The sequence below is a fragment of the Microtus oregoni genome, unplaced genomic scaffold (genome assembly GCF_018167655.1).
Source record: "Microtus oregoni isolate MIOR12 unplaced genomic scaffold, Mior012 000005F_ref0000423, whole genome shotgun sequence".
Lineage (NCBI taxonomy): Eukaryota > Metazoa > Chordata > Mammalia > Rodentia > Cricetidae > Microtus > Microtus oregoni.
Genome location: NW_024543064.1, coordinates 18,562,743 through 18,582,033, shown reverse-complemented (window position 1 = coordinate 18,582,033; position 19,291 = coordinate 18,562,743). Strand labels below are relative to the sequence as shown.

Here is a 19,291-nt window from a genome sequence, read left to right as displayed (position 1 = left end):
ATCTCTATTTGCTTTGTGTGTGTGTGTGTGTGTGTGTGTGTGTGTGTATGTATACCACATGTGGTGTCAAAGGTTAACGGTGAATATTTTTCTCTATTACTCAACCATCAAAAAAAAAAAAAAAGAAAAGAAAAAAAGATTTATTTTTCTGTGTGTCTCTGTGTGTGTAGGTGCCCAGGGAGTCCAGAGGAGGCCACTGGATTAGGTGGAGTGAGAGTTACAGGCAGGTGTGGAGTGCCAGCACAGGTTCTGGTAAGCAAACCTGGGTCCTGTGAAAGAGCAGTCCATGCTCTTAACCCCCATCACTTCTCCAGCCTCCACTCCACTGCAGTTTTGAGGCAGGGTCTCTCCCTGAACGTCACTAGTTTGGTTAGACTCGCTGGCCAGGGAGCTCTGCCGGAGCTGTCTGACATGGGTGCTAGGGGTCAAAGTAGGACTAGGGAGCCCTCAGTCCGCCTCCCCACCTCTGGGATTACAGACAGGTGCAACCCAGTGTGGCCCTCACGTGGGTCCTTGGATCTGAACTCAGGTCCTCATGCTTGTATGGCAAGTGCTTCACCAACTCGACCATCTCTCCAGCCACCGGTTTTACCTCCCCGATGCCCAGCGTGGCTGGCTCTCTGACCACATGCACACAGTTTGACGGAGGTGCCCAGCCAGACTGTGCCCTTTGCTTACCATGATGCCCCAGGGCTCAGGACCTGAGCAGGGGGTGAGAGGCTGGCATAGAGCTGTTGATGAGCTGCAGGAGGTGCAGGCTGCTGCAGGGGGTGCAGGCTGCTATAGGAGGTGCAGGCTGCTCAGGAGGTGCAGGCTGCTGCAGGGGGTGCAGGCTGCTATAGGAGGTGCAGGCTGCTGCAGGAGGTGCAGGCTGCTCAGGGGGTGCAGGTTGCTGTAGGAGGTGCAGGCTGCTCAGGGGGTGCAGGCTGCTGCAGGAGGTACAGGCTGCTGCAGGGGGTGCAGGCTGCTGCAGGGAGTGCAGGCTGCTGTAGGGAAGGGTAGTCTGGGGCTTGCTGCAGGCCCTCTCCTGCCTCTTGGGTCTGAGTCATCCCCAGCGCCTGTCTCTTTTTAGCTGCCTGGGGCTTTCCTTCTGTTTTATCCCTGGTACGATGGTCTATGCTGACAGGGTGGTGGCTCACTGCCTGCAAGAGCACTCACTCCTGGAGGAAGGAGGCTAAAGCAGCTAGTTTTACACGCTGCTCCCAGCAGAAAGGCAAAGGACAAGCCTGTGACATGGACCCAGCGGCGAGCTTGGGGGCTTTGGAGGGAGAGACATTCTAGTTGACATAGCTCAGGGATGATTGGGCAGGTGGGAGGAGGAGAGGCCAGGGGACTCTTCACAGCTCTCTACCTTTCTGGAAAAAGGCAGGCAAATGGAAACACCTGCTCTCCTTACCATTCTGTTCAAGGCCCCTTACGTAGGTAGTGACCTCATTTACGTCCTCCACGAACACCTGATGCTCAGGCCTTGGTGGATGTGCCAATCACCTTGACTATGGGCCAGCTGGCACTCAGGCCAAGCTCAGTGGGATGAAGACAGAGAAGGACCTGGGTGCTTTGGGCTCAGCCATCCTGTTGAGGACCCGGAAGGCCACCCCTGGTCATGAAAGACTCCGGCCATCAACTCCTCTTTCTTGTCTTCTTAAATAATTTGTGTGTATGTGTGTGAGAGTCTACCATACGTGTGTGGGTGCCTGTGGAAGCCAGAAGGCGGTGATAGATCTGCCGGAGCTGTCTGACATGGGTGCTAGGGGTCAAAGTCGAGTCCTCTGGAAGCGCAGTAAGTGTCCCTAACCACTGAGCCATCTCTCCAGACCGCTTGTCCTTCTTGAGATCTAGCCGTTCCCTCGTTCCCAAGATTCTGGGAGCGTCCGTCCCACTGGCAATTCATACATGCTCTCATTGCTGTTTAAGAGCCCCCAGAGACACGGACCCATGCTCTCGTTGCTGTTTAACTAAGAGCCCCCAGAGACATGGACCCATGCTCTCGCTGTTTAACTAAGAGCCCCCAGAGACACGGACCCATGCTCTCATTGCTGTTTAACTAAGAGCCCCCAGAGACACGGACCCATGCTCTCGTTGCTGTTTAACTAAGAGGCCCCAGAGACACAGACCCAGATGCCCAGCATCAGGGCGTCGGATGCACAGCGTGAGACGGCACGCAGTGGAAAACCACACAGCTAGGATGAGTGCTGAAATACGTGTATATTTGTGGACATGGAAAGAGGTTCACAATATATAGTTAAGTGCAAAAGCAGGTTATAAGAAAACAGTATGCATCAGGCTGATACCATGTTTGTAAAAATATATATTCTATATATTCATAGGAAAGGGTCTAGAAGAAAATACAAGTTATTCATTCTGGAGAGTGGGATGATGATCATGTTCTCCTCCTAATTATCTTGTTTTTTTTTTTTTTTTAAATTCTCCTACAGTGTTTGTGCAGGGAGTTTGTGTGGTGAGTTTCCCTTTTCTTTTGACGTGTGTGCTGTGGGCTGCAGGAGACCCCGTTCTGCGACCCCTGACTAAAGTGTGACTGATGCTCTGAGGGCCAGGGGCTCCTGCTCCGGGGACTGCACATGCACAGCCCTGCTCAGGAAGAGCTGCAGTGTCTGAGCCTGCAGAACAAGGAAGCCGTAGATCCTGGGCCACAGGGTACCAGGAGCATCTCATCGGTTGAATCTGTGCTGGTGAATAAGAGAGGTGAGGTGACTTGCCTGGGCACACATGGTGGAAGAGGGGGTCACCAGATTCAGAGCTCCAATACCTCGATGGCTAGCTGACAGGCACAGCCCAATGAAAGGGCTGGGAAAGACTCAACATTCCCGAGCACCTCAGCTGTGGCCAGGCTGCAAGGGGACCGGCTTGGAAAGGAAACCCTGGCACCTCAGTGTAGTGACGTGGACTCCTTGCCATGCAGATGGCCTCTGGGTTCACAGGGCAGCGGAGGTTGGCATAGGGAGGGTGGGAAGGGGGTCTGGATTGGCAGACCTCACCCCACTATGTCCTTTCCTATAACTTTCTACTTATCTTGGCTTAAAAGTCGCCTTATTGTCCTTAACCCCTGAGCCAGGTCCTGGCTATTGTTGGCTCAACCTCATGTCTTGTTGGTACTTCCAATGATTTGAAGTTATTCCATTGACCTAGGGGCACAGTCTGATCTGAGTCCCTGACCGTAGGACACTGACTGTCTCACTGCCAGCCTTGCCCTCGGTCTGAAGTGCAGCACCTGGTCACGACAATTGCTCCCCAAGCATCACTGAATGGCAGCAGATAAACAAAGGGCTGGGGTGATCCCAGGAGATCCCAGAGGAAGATGCACTTCTGCCTTTTTCCTGGCTGTGTGACCTCAGGCAGACAGCATCACTTCTCTGGGCTTCTTCCAATCCTCCATCTGAACGTGTATACCCAACTCTATCCAAAGGGCGGGCCTCACACTTCCTGGATCTACTAGGGCCAAATGAAGGGAGGTTACAGAGGCAGGAATGGTTGGCTAAATCCCACCTCAGTTTCTGATGACGTTGTTTGAACGCTTTTCCCAGGAGCCACTGGTGGGCAATGAGTCCAATCTTATCTCTTATTCAATAAACTCCTTTATTCTACTTCACATATTTTTCCATGACAGTAATGAAAATAGCATTAGTGATTGGTAACATTTGGGACCAACTCAAAGGGGAGCACCTCCTCAACTGATAAAGCAGGAGACACGTGGTAGAACAGGTCGGTGCTGGGGTGAGAGGCGTTGAAAACAGACGGGTCAAGAGCGTGAGCGAGTGTGCGACACTCAAGGTCTCCTCGAGTTAGGGGACGCCGTTTCAGAAGGTGCATGATTACGATTCTGAAAACTGTATTTGTAATCGTCATAAAACTCAAGTGGGAAAAAAAAATGCAAAATCAAGCAAAACCAATTCCCTAAACCAAAAGGGAAGCAAATCAAATCCATGGTGTAGCTATGCAAACCTCCAGTCCTTTGGCCCTGTGACAGCAAGTGGGGGGGGGTGCAGAAATCCCCCCATAGAAAGGAACGTATGGGTTCCGGGGACCACAGCCTGGGCCCGATGCTGGTGCAGCCACCAGCTCCTGTCTCCTCACAGAGGAAAAGTAGTCGCCTGTCCGACACATCCGTCCAGGGTTGGCCCACGGTGGGCCTTCCGTCCCCAGTGCCTCTGAGAACGGTCCCGGATCCCAAGAGAGTAGAGGCATCCCTGAGATACGGGCGTGGAGACAGTGGGTTAGTGGCGGTGCCCGGCCATGGTGGAACTGTCCCAGTGACTGATGGGCAGCGGGTGGGCCTCGGTGTTGAACACCCAGTCCTCTGGCGATAGCACGTTATCTTCAGAGAACAGAAGATAGAGGTATCTGTGTGGTGGGGCGGGAGTGAGAGAGTGGTTAGTGCCCAGGGGGAGGAGCGCCACGGGAGGGGACACCCACACCTGCCGGGGTTGGCCCTGGGAAAGCACAGGGATTCGGAGCTCTGGGGTCAGAGGACCTGATAATCCTGGCCCACATCCTTGCTTCATTCGCCTGACTGCCCTGTTGTGAGCCCTGCAGACTTGGGCATCAGGCGACACAGGGTCTGCACCTGCCCAAACTCTGGTCCAGTTCCCAAGAAACAGTTAAATTCCTACAGCAGTGATACAGCCAGGTTTTAGGGACCCCAGACTCTGGTGGGGGTGCTTACTGGAAGGGACCATGAGTGTAAGAAGCGTAGAGGGGTAAGCAGGACAGTAGACTATACCCGGAAGCAGGCAGAGACTGCCATGCACTCCCCGCTGGGCTGCAGAGGTCACAGGGGGACACCCCCAATGGTACTCAGTATCAATGTCACATGGAAGGTGGCTGAGTGGCAAAGGACCAGGTGAAGGGGTTTGCAAAATCACCTCTGTGGTCAGTACTGGGGCCTGGCCGGAGCTTGGCCTGCTGGGTAGCCCTAAGCCTCCAGCCCACATGGGCTCCCTCCCTGTGACTCCTGGGCCGCTGGCCTGATCCAGGAACAGCTGCACTCACTTTAGCGTCTCAGCCAAGAAGAAACTTTGCTGCCTGTTGTCGTGGTTGGGGTTGCTACTGTACACATCCTGGATCCCCGAGAAGCCAGCTTCCGTCCGGCAGTGTTTCTCCAGGGCCTGGAGGAAGGGAGCAGCCTTGGTGTGAGGAGGAGATGCCCGGTGGCCAGAGCTCAACAACACACAGATGCCAACCCTTGGCTGGCCACCGGGGAGTCCAGGCCAGGTCCTTCTCCCAAGTTCAGCCTGCCCACACTGCCCTCGCCCACTCTGGGAACTCGGCCTCTATGCTTCCCCGGAGGTACTGAGCAATTCGCTGTCTGAATCTAGCCCAGGCTTCTCCACCTTCCAGGGGCCCAGGTGACCAGGTAACTGATACTTTCACCACAGAGGTGAAAGGTCAAGGACTCTTGCTGGCAATCTGCAGGGGCCACTGGGATTGAGAGCAGACTCAGGAGACTGGAGGGAGGCCTCTACATCAGGGGGGATGTGGGCTTCCTGTTCCACACAGAAACAGTTTTGTACATTGTAGGGTCTGTGGGCCAGGCATCCTGCTGGGGATGACAGGCCACTTGCGGTGGCTACCGTCACAAAGGGCAACATGGAAATCTGACTGCAAGAGCACATTACAGTCTACTTAGAAACTACGTGGTGTGGGGCCTTCCCCTTTCTTGAATCCTCCAACAGGGAAACCCCCACATCTGTGGGGCTAAACTCTCTTCAGAACCCTGGCACTCCTACAACTAATGAATCTTTGTTACAGCTTGCCTCAGTGACCTCTTGATCCCAACCTTATATATGGTGCTGTGTTTCAGAGAGAGGGAGGCACTGCTGAAGCACATTGCCTTTTGGGGTGCCCTCAGACAGAGCCATTGCTGAGAAGCCTTTTGGGGGCTCTTCTGCTCTTCTTCACATCTGCTCTAGTAATGCACATGAGCACAAAACATTTGGCCCCTCTGGGGGCCTGGAGAGATGGCTCAGTGGTTAAGAGCACTGCCTGCTCTTCCAAAGGTCCTGAGTTCAATTCCCAACAACCACGTGGCGGCTCACAACCATCTGTAATGAGGTCTGGTGCCCTCTTCTGGCATGCAGGTGTACATGTAGACAGAACATGAACATAAATCAAACAAAAACCTTTGAAGGTCAAGATCCAGGGCTTCAAAGCCCAAAGTCAATGCTTTCTCTCTAAGAGTTGCCTTGGTCATGGTGTCCCTTCACAGCAACAGGACAGTGACTAAGACACTCTGGGAGGGCCAGGATTCTACCTAGTGCTTGGGATGGAGGGAAGACCATGGGGCAGGGTGAGCTGCTGGCTGGCAGCTGGTCCTGTTTGAAAGGATGCATCTCAAACAACTCATGCAGGCTCCAGGGCCAGAGCATAAACTAGATGGTACTAGCTATGGCCACCAGCCATGTCCCCAAGGTCACAGACACTTGGACTCTCTTAGTAATTTCAGCCTCACCTCAGGGAGGTTTTGCCAGAGCTGCACTCTTGGCTCTGCAGCCTCCTGAACAATCCTATCCCTTGGCCAGAGGACGGCCTGGTTGCCGAGCCAGAGGCCTTAAGCCCCCGCGACTGTGGCTTCCCAGGGACACCTGCCACCCCCACACTCACCATCACCACCTCCCAGCCCCACTCCCTGTAGATGGGGTCATGTGTCTGCCGCCACAGGTACATGTAGCTCTCCACCACTTCAGGTCGCAGGATGTAGTAGCTCTCACTTAGCTGTGTGGCCACCGCCTCTCGACCGGAGTTGAACCAGAAGGCCTCAGGCCCCAGCTTGGTGTCTGTGGGAACAGATCCACAAAAACTGTCAGAACCCCGCTTCTTGCTTCTGTGGCCGCTGTCTAGGATAAACCTGGATGCCTCTTGGAGCTGCGCCAAACTGTGCAGAGCCTCCACAGCAAATTCCCTGAAGCTTGAAGAATTTAGCAGTTTAGCTGGGTGTGGTGGTGCACACCTATAATCCCAGCACTCAGAAGGAAGAAGCAAGCAGATCTCTCTGATTTTGAGGCTAGCCTGGGCTACATAATGAGTTATAGGCAAACTAGGGCTACATTTTAGAATCTGACTCAATCCTCTCAAACCAACAAAAAAAGGACTTATCAGATCTTTATTGTCCACCAATCCTTCTGCCAGCTCCCTGCCTTCCACACAGCTACCACCACCCAAGAGAACACTGAGCAGGAGCTCCCAGAGCATCAGGATTGGTGGGCTGGTTATGGTCTAGACATATCTCGGGGGGGGGGTATCTTAACTGAGAAACTGTGTCTCTGTGGTTGGCCTGGAGGCAAGTCTGTGGAGTACTGTATTGATGATTGATGTGGGGGGGCCCAGCCCAAGGTGGGGGCTGTGTCACCCCTGGAGAGGAGGTCCTGGGGCAGATAAGCAAGCTGAGCAAGCCTTGGAAAGAAGCCAGTAGGTGATGCTTCTCCACAGACTGTGCTTCAGTTCCTGCCTCCAGGGTCCTGCCCTGACTCCCCTCAGTGATGGGGCGTGACCTGAGAGACGTAGGATGAAATGGATTCCTCCTCAGGTCGTTCCTGCTCATGGTATTTTATCACAGCCGTGGAAACCCTAACCATGACAGGAGCCCGGGAAAGCCCCTGCCCAAGCATTGGGCGCTTGCCTTGATGGGGCCCAGGTTTTGTTCGGCAGGAGTCTACTGCCAGTTGGTTTTCTGCAGGACCCAATGTGTACAGAACAGCACAGCCACCCCTGTGGTCTCAAGGGCTCCGCCGGGCGCTTTACACCATCCCAATCCTCCATTTTCCTTTCCCCTTTGCTAAGGGCAAGTCTTCTCTAACAGATATTGAAACAGGATCAGAGAGGCTAAGCATTTTAGTAAAGGCCACACAGCGAGGCGTGGCTGAGTTGGGCTCTACGTGTTCTCCCCATTCTGCCTGGCCTTGGCACCCACAAGGCGCCAGGGTGTGGGATTTCCTCTAGAGCCTGTTGGCACTTTGGAGGCTTATCTTCTCAAAAGAAGAGTCAGCTGGGACCCCACGCAGTCTTAGGTGGCCCCGAGGCTCTGCCACTGGGAAACAGTGCTTTTGCCAAGTTCCTAATGGGGTGAGGGAGGAGGAGGCCAGCCGGCTGTGGGTGAGCCAGGCTGGCTGGGACAAGCTGCTCAATTAAGCTCCTGTCTTTTACAGCCCTGGATGATTGTCCAGACAAACAGCTCTTTATTATTCCTGAGATTTCCCATTTGTTTATGGCCCCGGCCCAGCCAGTGCCGTGGAAAGAATGGGATACCCAATTTCAGGCCTAGCACGAATATGACTTCCTAGGTCCCACTTGGAACCAGCTCCAGCCCCAGACACGTCAAAGCCTCGTTCTGTAGGGCGGCTTGGACGCTGGCTCGTGGAATTTGACATGGCTGAGGCAGCTGCATGCTGTTCTCCCATTGGACAGAGGGGAAAACGGAGACTCAGTGCAGCATGAAGCCTCCCATCCACCCAAGGTCAGGACTGTGGCTCAGAGAGGCAGCTCTATTGCCTAAGAGAGGCTGGGCAGTACGCTTTCAGAGGGGGACAATGTGGGGGGGGGTGTCTGGCTGTCAGGGCCTGGTTCTCAGCCAGGGGACTTTCCCTAACTAAGTCAGCTCCCCTTCTCTGGGCTGACTGTTTCACCAAGTATAAAATGAGGCTTGGGGCTCACACCCCTAGACTGACCATTTGCTAGGTGTGTGTAAATGGCAACTTGGTGGTGGTCTTGAATCAAAGAGTGGCTAGACACGGGGTGAAAGCCACATGGGTGCAGAGGACAGGTAGAGGGACCCGTGTAGGCAGGGGATTTTCAGGGTTAGTTGTCAATCTGCCATGGGTGTTGGAGGGGGGCTGGGGACTGAGGGTCCGAGGGCAGGGCTCAGTAGTGACACCTATCAGTGCTGGACACAGTCAGTGCCAGGACTGCCTCTCACTCAGATTCTGGTAACTTCCCAGGGCAAGATGATACTAAGAGCTCCCCCTGCCCCCCACTGCTCTGCTGCTCTGGCCAGTGCTTCCTGGTATCTAACCTGAGTATCAGCTGCTGCTTTAACCCCCTGCAGGGTTACCTGAGCGGGCATAGGACTCGTGGCATGTTCTGGTGATCTGGGCTGCGAGGTCCCGGTAGTATGCCTTCTTGTCTTCCCTAGAGTCCTCAGCACCAAGGGCGATCATGCCCCCCGAGAAGCAGGCCAGGTGTCCCATCTTGTGATCCAGAACTCCCCCTCGCCACTCGGCAATGTAGGTCAGACCCCCAGGAGAGACATTCACCAAATAGGTATCTATGGCCTGAAGGGGGGAGGGGAGCACCACAGTGGGGGGAAGGAGAGAAGGGGAGACACAAGTGAGACGCAGGGAAACGGGGGGCAGGGTTGTCCTTCTGGAAGCTGGGATGTAACACAGGCCTTTTAAATCTACATTTTGAGGCTGGAGAGATGGTTCAGTGGTTAAGAGCACTGGCTGCTCTTCCAGAGGACCCAAGTTTGTTCCCAGCACCCATATAACAGCTCAACACTCTCTAACTTTAGTTCCAGAGGATCTGACGCCCTCTCCTGGGCCTCTACAGGCACTGCATGCACATGGTACACAGACACACCCAACCCATAAAATAAAAATAACAAGTAAATCTCTAAAGGCTGAAAAACAAAACAAAACAAAACAAACAAACAAACAACAACAACAACAAAAACAATGGAGTTTTAAAGAATATTTAAAAATCTTTACAATGGGACCCGGGAGATGGCTCCGCAGGTAAAAATGCCTGATGTGCAAACTTGTCCACCGAGTCAGATTCCCAGATCCAACAGTAATCACAATGAGTAAAATAAAGATCAACGAGGCTTCCTTCCTTTCCACTGCAGTGTTTGCTAAGAAGGCCTTGGCCTGAAGGCTGCTGGCTTGTCTGGGCTCCAGCATCCAGAAGGCTCTGGAGTTCCCAGCCTTCCTGTGGCTACCGGCCTTTGTGGGAGGGAGGCCCCTGTGTCTCATTAGAAAATGAACCTCGCTGGGCAGTGGTGGCGCACGCCTTTAATCCCAGCACTTGGGAGGCAGAGGCGGGCAGATCTCTGTGAATTCAAGGCCAGCCTGGTCTACAAGAGCTAGTTCCAGGACAGGCACTAAAGCTACAGAGAAACACTGTCTCGAAAACAAGCAAGCAAGCAAACATACAAAAAAGCAAAAGGAAAAAAGAAAAATATAAAGAAAATGAACCTCTGCCTCTGTCCAGGGCTTCAGCAGTGCTTTCTCCCTCTGTGCTGGCCGTGGGAGGATCGGCTCCCCCTCATCACCCACCGGAGCTCCGCTCCTTCTGCTAGCTCTGTAGACTCCTTTTAGTACAAAGGGGCCCCTGAGAAATGACTCATGATGTTGGGGTACCGTCTGCCAATAGTTCCAGGAACTCTGAGCTGGCCTCCGTAGGCCCATGAGTCCTGGCTTTAGCTGAAGACTCATGGGAACATTACTGGTCCTCTGTCCGCGTGTATGCCTGCAGGCCACAAGAGGGCACCAGATCTCATTACAAATAGTTGTGAGCCACCATGTGGTTCCTGGGAATTGAACTCGGAACCTCTGGAAGAGCAGCCAGAGTTCTTAACCTCTGAGCCATCTCTTCAGCCCTCCAATCTACTCTTAAATGAATGGATCACATCATAGGCCCTTATGCAACCTCAACAGATTCTTGGCACCATTGAAAGAAGGCCCCACTAGGCCTCAAAAGTACCCTGACTTGGATGGACCCCAAGGAGTCACTGGTTTTCAAGACTGGTTCCTGGGCACACAGTCTGTGAGCTCAAATCTCTTTTCTACCAGTTCTGCTGTGTGACACTGGGCAGGCTACACACTTTCTCTGTGCCATGTCAGCTTTGTCTCTTTGCACCAGAGTCCCTAAGAGACACGGCCCATAAGTCCTCACAGCCGTCTCCTGCCGTCTACCCACAGCCTCCCCAGCATCATCAGCCTTTTCCCATTCATGCATGCCCCCATATGGATATCCCAAGAGGGCCGGGGTCTTTGGGGGAGGCCAAGGCTAGGGACACAGTAGCACTGTGGATGGGCTTAGCTCTGGGTGCAGCGGTCTCTGTCAAATGCCTACAGGAATGATTGTCTGTGACCAGCAGTCAGGAAGAAAAAAAATGAGGGTTCGAGATGAAATATGGACATTCTACTTTGTAGAATGTAGAATGAGGTCAGAGAGGTCTCTTGTCTCTGGCTGTGTGTGCCCACTCTGCATTCTGAGCCCTGGAAGGCCTCCTCCAGCACACTGGGGTTCTTGGAGGGTCAGCCAGCCCTCTTATGCCTACCCCCTGACTCTCCACTTGGAGCATGATGGCACCCAGTGCCTTATCCCCACCTCGGAGTGTCGCCTGACACAGCTGTCAGCCACCAACCAGGACCTGGCACACGAAGACAGCCTTGGCTTCTGGATCTGTTTTTCTTTCTCCTCTCCTGTCGGGGCCAGGGCTGGGAGTCTGGCTGTGGAACCCTCGCTGAGTGGCAGATGGGAAAGGGGCTGATGAGGTGCCTTGCTGGGGCACCAGCTCCACGTGGGGAGTGTGCTGAGGCCTGGAGTGCGAGCAGCTGCTAGGCGGGGCTGCTCTAGGTTCAGCACTGGCTCCTGGGTAGAGTGGGGTCCCAGCAGCTGGTCCGTTAAGGGTCACTGCAGGGGGTGGGCATCTGGGCAACTGCAGGGGGTGGCCATCAGGGTGAATCCAGGGCCCCATAACCTACCTATGTGTTGGATGTGATAAAGAAGATGTATTGGGATATGATGCCAGGATGCCATGCCACACGGCTGGGAAACAACACCTTCTAGGCCCCCTCCCACAGGCTGGGTGAGTCCCAGGCTGCGTAATGGCCTCTCTGAGGAAACCACAGATCTGTGTCTCTGACTGAGATAGAGACAAGCAGAGGTGGAGATAGAAGTCAGGCCACATTCTGTTTGTGTTCATATGTGCACTGTGCATGTGTGGTTATGTTTGTAATGTGTGCGCATATGTGTGGAGGCCAGAGGGCAGCCATAGGTGTTCCTCAAGCGCTGTCCAGCTTGGTTTTTTGGGGGGACAAGGTTTCTTACTGGGATCCTGGGCTTGTTGGTTAGACTAGCTGGCCAGTGAGACCCCCTCGGGACCCTCATCTCTGCCTCCCCAGCTCTGAGATTATAAACGTAGGCCACCATGCTGGGCTCAGGGTAGGTTCTGGGGAGTAACTCTGGTCACTTTATAGAGTGAACCATCTCCTTAGCCCAAACTAAAGCCTAAAAAGCCACAAGACATGGCATGGGGGTGTGGCACGGAGGGGCTGAGTTTGGTCAGGGGATGGGGTCTGGATACCTATGGGCCACTTCCCACTTTTCTGAAGGCTCACTTTGCTCACCTGTAAAATGGGAATGCAAGCTCACAAGCAGGTTATGGTAAAGCCTGAAGGAAAGAGTATTGTGACCTGGCTCGGTGCCTGGCCCAGTTCCTTTCTATGCCTATTGGGAAGTTCACCTGAGTCTTCTTACAGGGACCCAAGTGACTTGCAGCCAGCCAGTGCAGGCACGGACAGTAGGGTTAGCATCAGGCAGGCCCCTGCTCCTGCCCTGGCTCTTGCTGTAGTGTGGCCAGACCTTCTGGTTTCTTTAAGATGGCATGAATACAGGGACTCGCTGGGAGGCCACAGCGACAAGGCCCTCCTTGGCTTCCTTAAGTGTCCTCCTCTTATGGGCCTCAAGGGTGTGTCTGTGGGGTGTCTTAGATCTTCCTAGCCACCCCAACTGGACCCAGGTTGAGCCTGCAGGTTCCCAGCCCTTGCTCACACAGGCATCCCTGGGAAGCTCCACAGAGGCATCCCTGAGCCACCCCAGAGGGTCTGGCGCCATTGCTGAGGTCCAGCCTGAGAAGGGGTCTGAGTCTCCTAAGTGATTCCAACATGCCAGCAAGGCTGAGGAATCACTAGAATATTCTTCAAAGCCCCAGACCTGCCAGAGGCCTGCCCTTCACTCAGGGTCTGCGCCCCCAGGCTCCTAACAGAAGATCAAATGTGGGAGCCGAGTTTTCTCTGCTCAGCCATGCTTTCTGAGGCTTCCAGACTGCTTAATAATTCATAGCCATCTCTCCCCTTGAAGCTGCAGCCACAGTGTGCCCTAAGGGCCTCGAGGCAGTGTACTCGTTAGGTTAATGTCTACTCTGCAGAGAGTTGCAGGAAGAAAAGAAAGCAATCCTCCTGTAGGGGACGCTGGCCAAAGCCAAGGGCAGTCAGGGCTAAGATGGAATGAGCTGAGCTGTACTGCTTCATGCCAGGGCGTGGCACCAGGGGGCCAGGCAGAGACCTCTCACTCCTTAGTCCACAGTTTAAGAGGCCCACGGCTCGAGCAGTCTGCTTCAGTGTGCTCCTGTAAGCACTCCCATTACCAGGCAGACTTATGCCATCAAACAGCGCCTAGAGAGCACCTATCCACCCATCTGTGCATCCACCCAACTGTTCACATCAATCTCCCCCTCCCCCAATAGATCTATCTATCTGCTCAACATTAGTTCACCCATCTCCCATGCATTTCTTCATCAACCCATCCACCCATTCATATCCAATCCACCTATCTACCCATCAACTAATCCATGCATTGATCCATCCATTCAAGTGGTCACATCAATCTGCCGGCCGTCCACCCATCTACTCAGCTATCCATCCGTCTGTCTCTCTATCCACCATCCATCCACCAACCCATCCACCCATCTACTCCTCTGTTTACTGGTCCATCTATCTGTCCACCCATCCACCCACTAACACATTCATGCATCTGCCCAGCTGTCTGAAGTGTTCATATCAGTTCACTCATACATCCACCCACTCAAAAATCTATCAGGCCAACCATCCATTTGTCCATCCTTTCATCTATCCATCTGGATGCCCATACCAATCTACCCATACACTCACATGTCCATCGTCTGTCTGTCCATCCATCCATCCATCCACCCATCCATCCACCCACCCAACTGTTCACAACGGTCCACACATCCACATACCCACTTATCTATCCATCTGTCCATCCATCTAGCTATCAAACTGTTTATATCCATCCCTCAATCCCTCGATCAACTGTCCACACCTATCCACTCATACACCCACCCACCCATCCATCCAAACACCATTCATTCTTCTTATCCATCACCCAGCACCTACTTTTTCATGTAACAGTTATTGTGTGCCGGCCATTGCCAGCCTGTTTCAGGAGTGAGGCTTATGGGGTAAACAAGGAGACAGGACTGTCGGTTGGAGAACTCACAGAGTATTTGGGGAAGATCAGCAAGGATTAGGTGTTTGTAAGCAATCATTTTGGATTCTGTTACAAGTGAAGAAGAGAATCAGCCTGGACGTGTGATGGACAGGCTGGGCAGGTCATTTTGGCAGCATATGTGCCAAGGGTTGGCCGCTCTAAAGGACCTGGCTTTTGAATGGCATTCTGGGTAGAGCGTTTGGCATGTACAAAGGTGCTGAGGTGGGAACAGCCTGGTGCACCTGAGGAAGCAGAGGGGCAAGGGGGGAGTGGTGTGGTCCTGGTGATTGACAGGTCCCAATCAGGTAGGACCCAGTGGGTGGAGGGGGTGGGTCACGATCAACTCCAGGAGTAAAGGGGAGATGGCGAGGAGACAAGCAAGCATCTCCAGCCCCACGACTGCTGTGTGCAGAACTGATTTAGAAGCAGGGCAGAGGGGAACAAGGAGCTCACACTAAAGGACATGAGGTGGTGTTCTAGAGCAAGGCAATGGGACAAGGAATCCAACTAAATTCATGGGAAATCGAAGCCCAAGTCTTCTCCATGCTTTTTCTTTTTTAAAAAAAAAAATTCTCTTTAGATGGTGATGATAATTTTGTTTTTCGAAACAGGGTTTCTCTGTGCAACAGCTCTGACTGTTCTGGAACTCACTTCGTACACCAGGCTGGCCTTGAACTCACAGAGACCACCTGCCTCTGCCTCCTGAGTGCTGGGATTAAAGAAGTGTCCCACCACCACACAGCTAGATTTATTATTTTTACTTTTTGCCTGCGTGTATGTCTGTGCACCATGTGTATGCCTGGTGCCAGGGAGGTCAGGGGATGGCACTGGATCCCCAGACAGTTGTGAGTCACCAGGTGGGTGCTGCGACATGAACCCAGATCCTCTGTAAGAGCAGCCAGTGCTCTTAATGACTGAGCCATCTCTCCAGCCCTGCCCTGAGCTTTCCAACTGTTAGGTTCAAAGGCATCCACAGCTCCAGCCAGTCAACTCCTGGTCTGTTCTCAATGTTCTTCTTCAGAGGGCCTCACTCCAGCCTCCACCCCTCTTCCCTCCACAGCCCACGAAGAGACCAGCAGCGGCCCTAACTCTGCTAGCGCAGTGCTGTGTGGCCTTGGGCAAGTGTCCTCCTCTCTCTGGATCTCGGCTGGCATCCACATGGGAAAATGAGCAGAAGCACACGTTCCACACATCCTGGATGCCACTCTCTCTCTGCTGAAGTGTCACCTCCCCTTTACAGAATGACAGCTGAAGATCCCAAAGGCTCCTGGCTGCCATGTAGGCATTGACACATTAGCTGAAGCCCAGAGACTGTTGGGGGAGGGCTTAACTAAGCTTCCTAAATCAGACTGTCACTTCCTATGAGACCTCGGACAAATGGGCTGACCTGCCTGAGCCCGGGGTTCTGAGCACGAGGGAGGAACACGCAGATGTCTCCTGAATCTGGGGAGGTGTCAGCGTGCAGTGTGGCTGGGGAGGCCTCGCCTGTCACTCCCTGCCCATTCTGTGGCCCCTCCCAGCACGCAGGGCCCTGAGGACTGGTGGCTGCCCACTGGGCAGGCAACGGGAAACTTCTCTTACCTCCAATGCTTCGTCGTACATATTTTTAGCCTCCATGTCTGTTTTGGCAGACATCAACCAGGACTTAATCAAATATTCATAAAAACTGTCCCCAAGTCCTCCAACCGAGACGTGGTCTGCAGGAAAAGATGACAGGAAGGATTAGCACATTTATTATCGGTTGGGTTCAAATGGCAGCCTTCGTGGTCTGAGCTGGGCCTGGAGTGGAGCCAGCATCTGGTCAGCTGCCACCCAGCCCAACTTGGGTGGGCGGAAGGGACCCAGTGGGAACCAGAGCATCTTGAGCCAGGTGTCCTGTATCCCTGCACAGGGTCCTCGGGGCCATAGTCCATCTGGCCTTAGCAGGATGATGACAAGGACCCTGGTTACTGTAAAGAGCGGATTTTCTCTTTAAAATCCCTTGAGATTTAAAAATGGATGCAGAGCAACTATTCTGTAGTAAAGTTATGGGAATGCAGACCAAAAGAGGGCAGCTGTGCGCAGGGCTCCTTCCCAGCGGCTTTGCAGGCCCATGCATGAAGTTTGGAGTTTCTCATAGTCTGTGTTTTTCTTTTTTATTACAAATTTATAATAAATACTAGGAAATATATATGAATGAATATACATATATCTGTGTCTATGTGAATGTGCATGTGTGTGTGTGTGTGTGTGTGTGCATATGTGTATCTCTTCCCGGGCCGTTCGCAGTGAATGCTGGCCCTTCAGAAAAGGCTAGGAAAGGGGAGTAAGAGTGAGTCCTGGGTCAGACCCCAGCTGCAGAGCACCTTGGGGAAACTGAGTTGGTCTGTGCAGATCAAGATGATGGGCGCTGGAGGGGAGGGAGGGTTGGGATCCCTCTCTGTCTGGGGACGGTGGGCCAGCGCTATAGTGGTGTGCTGTGTTTGTATGGTACATACATGGTTTGTATGTATGTGTATATATAGTGTATGTGTCGTCTTGTGCAGTGTTTGTGTGTATGCATGGATCTGGGTGGTCAATGTCTGTTGTGTGTATGTGTAGGTCTGTGTGACATTTTTGTGTGTGGTGTGTGTTTTGGCTGGGTTTAAGTATGGGTCTATGTGGTGTATGTGTGTTTATGTAGATCTGTGTGGTGTATATGTGTGAGTCTGTGGTGTATATCTGTGTGTAGGGTGTATTTGTGTATGTCTGTGTGGTATATGTCTGTATATATGTGTATGTCATCTGGTGTGGGTATCTGCGTTTGGTGTATTTGTGTATAGAGTGTGACTATGTGGTATGCGTGTGTGGTGTGTTTGTATATATGCGTGGATCTGTGTGGTATGTTTGTATGTATGCGTGGGTCTGTGTGGCATATGTCCATATTTATGTGTGTGCTATGTGTGTTTATGCAGATCTGTGTTGTTTATGTCTTTGTGTCTGATGTGCGTTTGGTGTGTTTGTATATATTTGTAGCATATGTCTGTGTGTCTATGTGTGTGATGTGTTTGTGCATATGCATGGGTCTCTGTGGCATATGTCTGTGTGTGGCGTGTGTGTTTGGAGCCCAGTGGGTTATCCTGGGCATAGTTTACACTGTAGGTGGGGTTGAGCATCCCGAGAGGCTGAAGCCAGGTGTGAGGAGTCTAGGAAAGAGACAGGAGCAGAGGCTGGGTGACTTGAGCTGTGGCCCTAACACTCCCCCCCCCCCCCCCCGCCTTCCCCTGCCATTTCTGCGGTAGTAAATGATGCAAGCAGCCTCCTGAGTGCCGCTGCCTCGGGCCGCTTGGAGAATCCAAGGGGAGGGAAGAGTGCGAAGGCACTCAGTTTATGCAAGGTGGAAGTGGCGTACCTGCTGAAAAGACAGTCACACGGAAAGAACCCAACAAAGACCAGAGACCCTGAGATGACCTGGGGCAGAAGCCAGGAGGAGGCAGCCCTGACAGATCCAGCAGGCCCAGCCTTCCCTCTGCTCTCCAGCAGGCCAACGATTCATCTGCTATTAGCATGAAATAGTCTCATACACGTGACCCCAGGAGCAGCCTGGAAAGAAAACGATCCCGTGCAGCGGGAAGTCACTCCATGGCTCTCTTCTGCTTGCTGCGCCTAGGCTGCCAGGGATGGAACAGTTCTGAAGCCCTTGCCTTCCATGCTCATAACCTGTATTGGAGCCTCAGTTTCCTCATTCTGACAAGTATTTTGGTTGAGAATTCCACGTTTCTGTGATTTTTAAGAAGAGGCTGTGTGTGGCAAAGGCATCATGGCAAACTTCTTGGGTGGAATTTCCTGGGCCTCTGGGCCTGCTGAGGTAGAGAGAGGCTCATGGCAGAGGCTCTGCTGGTGAGGAAAGCCCTTGGCAGAAGCTGTGTGGAGTCTGTTGGCCAGTCAGGCCCTGCCTGGATCACTTTCGTTTGGGATGACCTAGGTCACCTTTGGAGGACACCTAGAGCCTTAACTGCTATTCCTAAGCACCTTCCTGGTTGTAGATTATGAATTCAGTTCACTCTCTTCTTCTTTGGAAACCAAGACTCAGAGAGACTGAGAAGGATGAAAATGGACTTCAAACAGAAGACAGACAGACAGATGGACACACAAGGATATAGCTCAACTGGAAGATAGATACAGACAGACACACACATGGATGAATGTAGTACAATTGAAAGATACACACATACACGTGCAAAGATGTTACACAATTGCAAGAGAGAGACACAGGCAGACAGACAGACAGACACCACACACATAAGAATGTAGTACAACTGGAAGACACAGACAGACCACACACATACACACACATGAGAGGATATAGTACAAATGAAAGACACACACACACACATACACACACACACAAGGATGTAGCACAATTGGAAGACAGACAGACAGGCACACACACAGAGGCACGAGGATGTAGCACAACTGGAAGAGACACAGACAGATATACATGCATAGAGAGAGAGAGAGAGAGAGAGAGAGAGAGAGAGAGCGCATTAGAAGACAGACAGACACACATAAGTACAGAGAGAGAGGGAGCACTGGAAGACAGACAGACAGACAGACAGACACACACACCCCAGTTCCTGCTGAGTGACCATATGGCTGAGCCTTAGAGACAAGGCCAGAGAAAAGCTTGCCTCTCCCAGAGCCTGGCCCCTCCAGCTGGAGCACAGCAGGGAGACTGGTCAACTCTGCAGCCCAATCTGTGTCAGTGGGTGGGAATGATGCTCACAAGACTGATAGCTCTGTGGACAAAAAGTTGCTAGGTGTGGTGTTGCACTCTGTCATCTCAGCCCTTGGGATGTGGAGGCAGGAGAATCAAGAGTTCAAGGCCAGTCTTGGTTACCTAACAAGTTTGAGGCCAACCTGGGCTACCTGAAGACCTTTTCTCAAATAAAAAGTCTTTAAACAACTGGGCATGGTGGGACATGCCTTTAATTCCAGCACTCTAGAGGCAGAGTTAGGCAGATCTCTGAGTTCGAGACCAGCCTGATTTACAAGCAAGTTCTGGGACAGTCAGGGTTAATTCTTTAAA

General features: G+C 52.6%; 1 protein-coding gene across 1 annotated transcript in view; it reads right to left on the bottom strand.

The window, feature by feature from the left end:
• Window positions 1–2,198: 2,198 nt before the first annotated feature.
• Man1c1 (mannosidase alpha class 1C member 1) overlaps window positions 2,199–19,291 on the bottom strand; it is a 147,635-nt gene continuing 130,542 nt past the window's right edge. The window contains exons 8-12 of the mRNA XM_041652696.1: window positions 15,826–15,941; window positions 9,062–9,281; window positions 6,619–6,791; window positions 5,008–5,123; window positions 2,199–4,359 (exon numbers count right to left, since the gene is read on the bottom strand). Coding sequence (XP_041508630.1) covers window positions 4,233–4,359; window positions 5,008–5,123; window positions 6,619–6,791; window positions 9,062–9,281; window positions 15,826–15,941 — 752 coding nt within the window. The 3' untranslated portion in view covers window positions 2,199–4,232. The remainder of the gene's footprint in view (window positions 4,360–5,007; window positions 5,124–6,618; window positions 6,792–9,061; window positions 9,282–15,825; window positions 15,942–19,291) is intronic.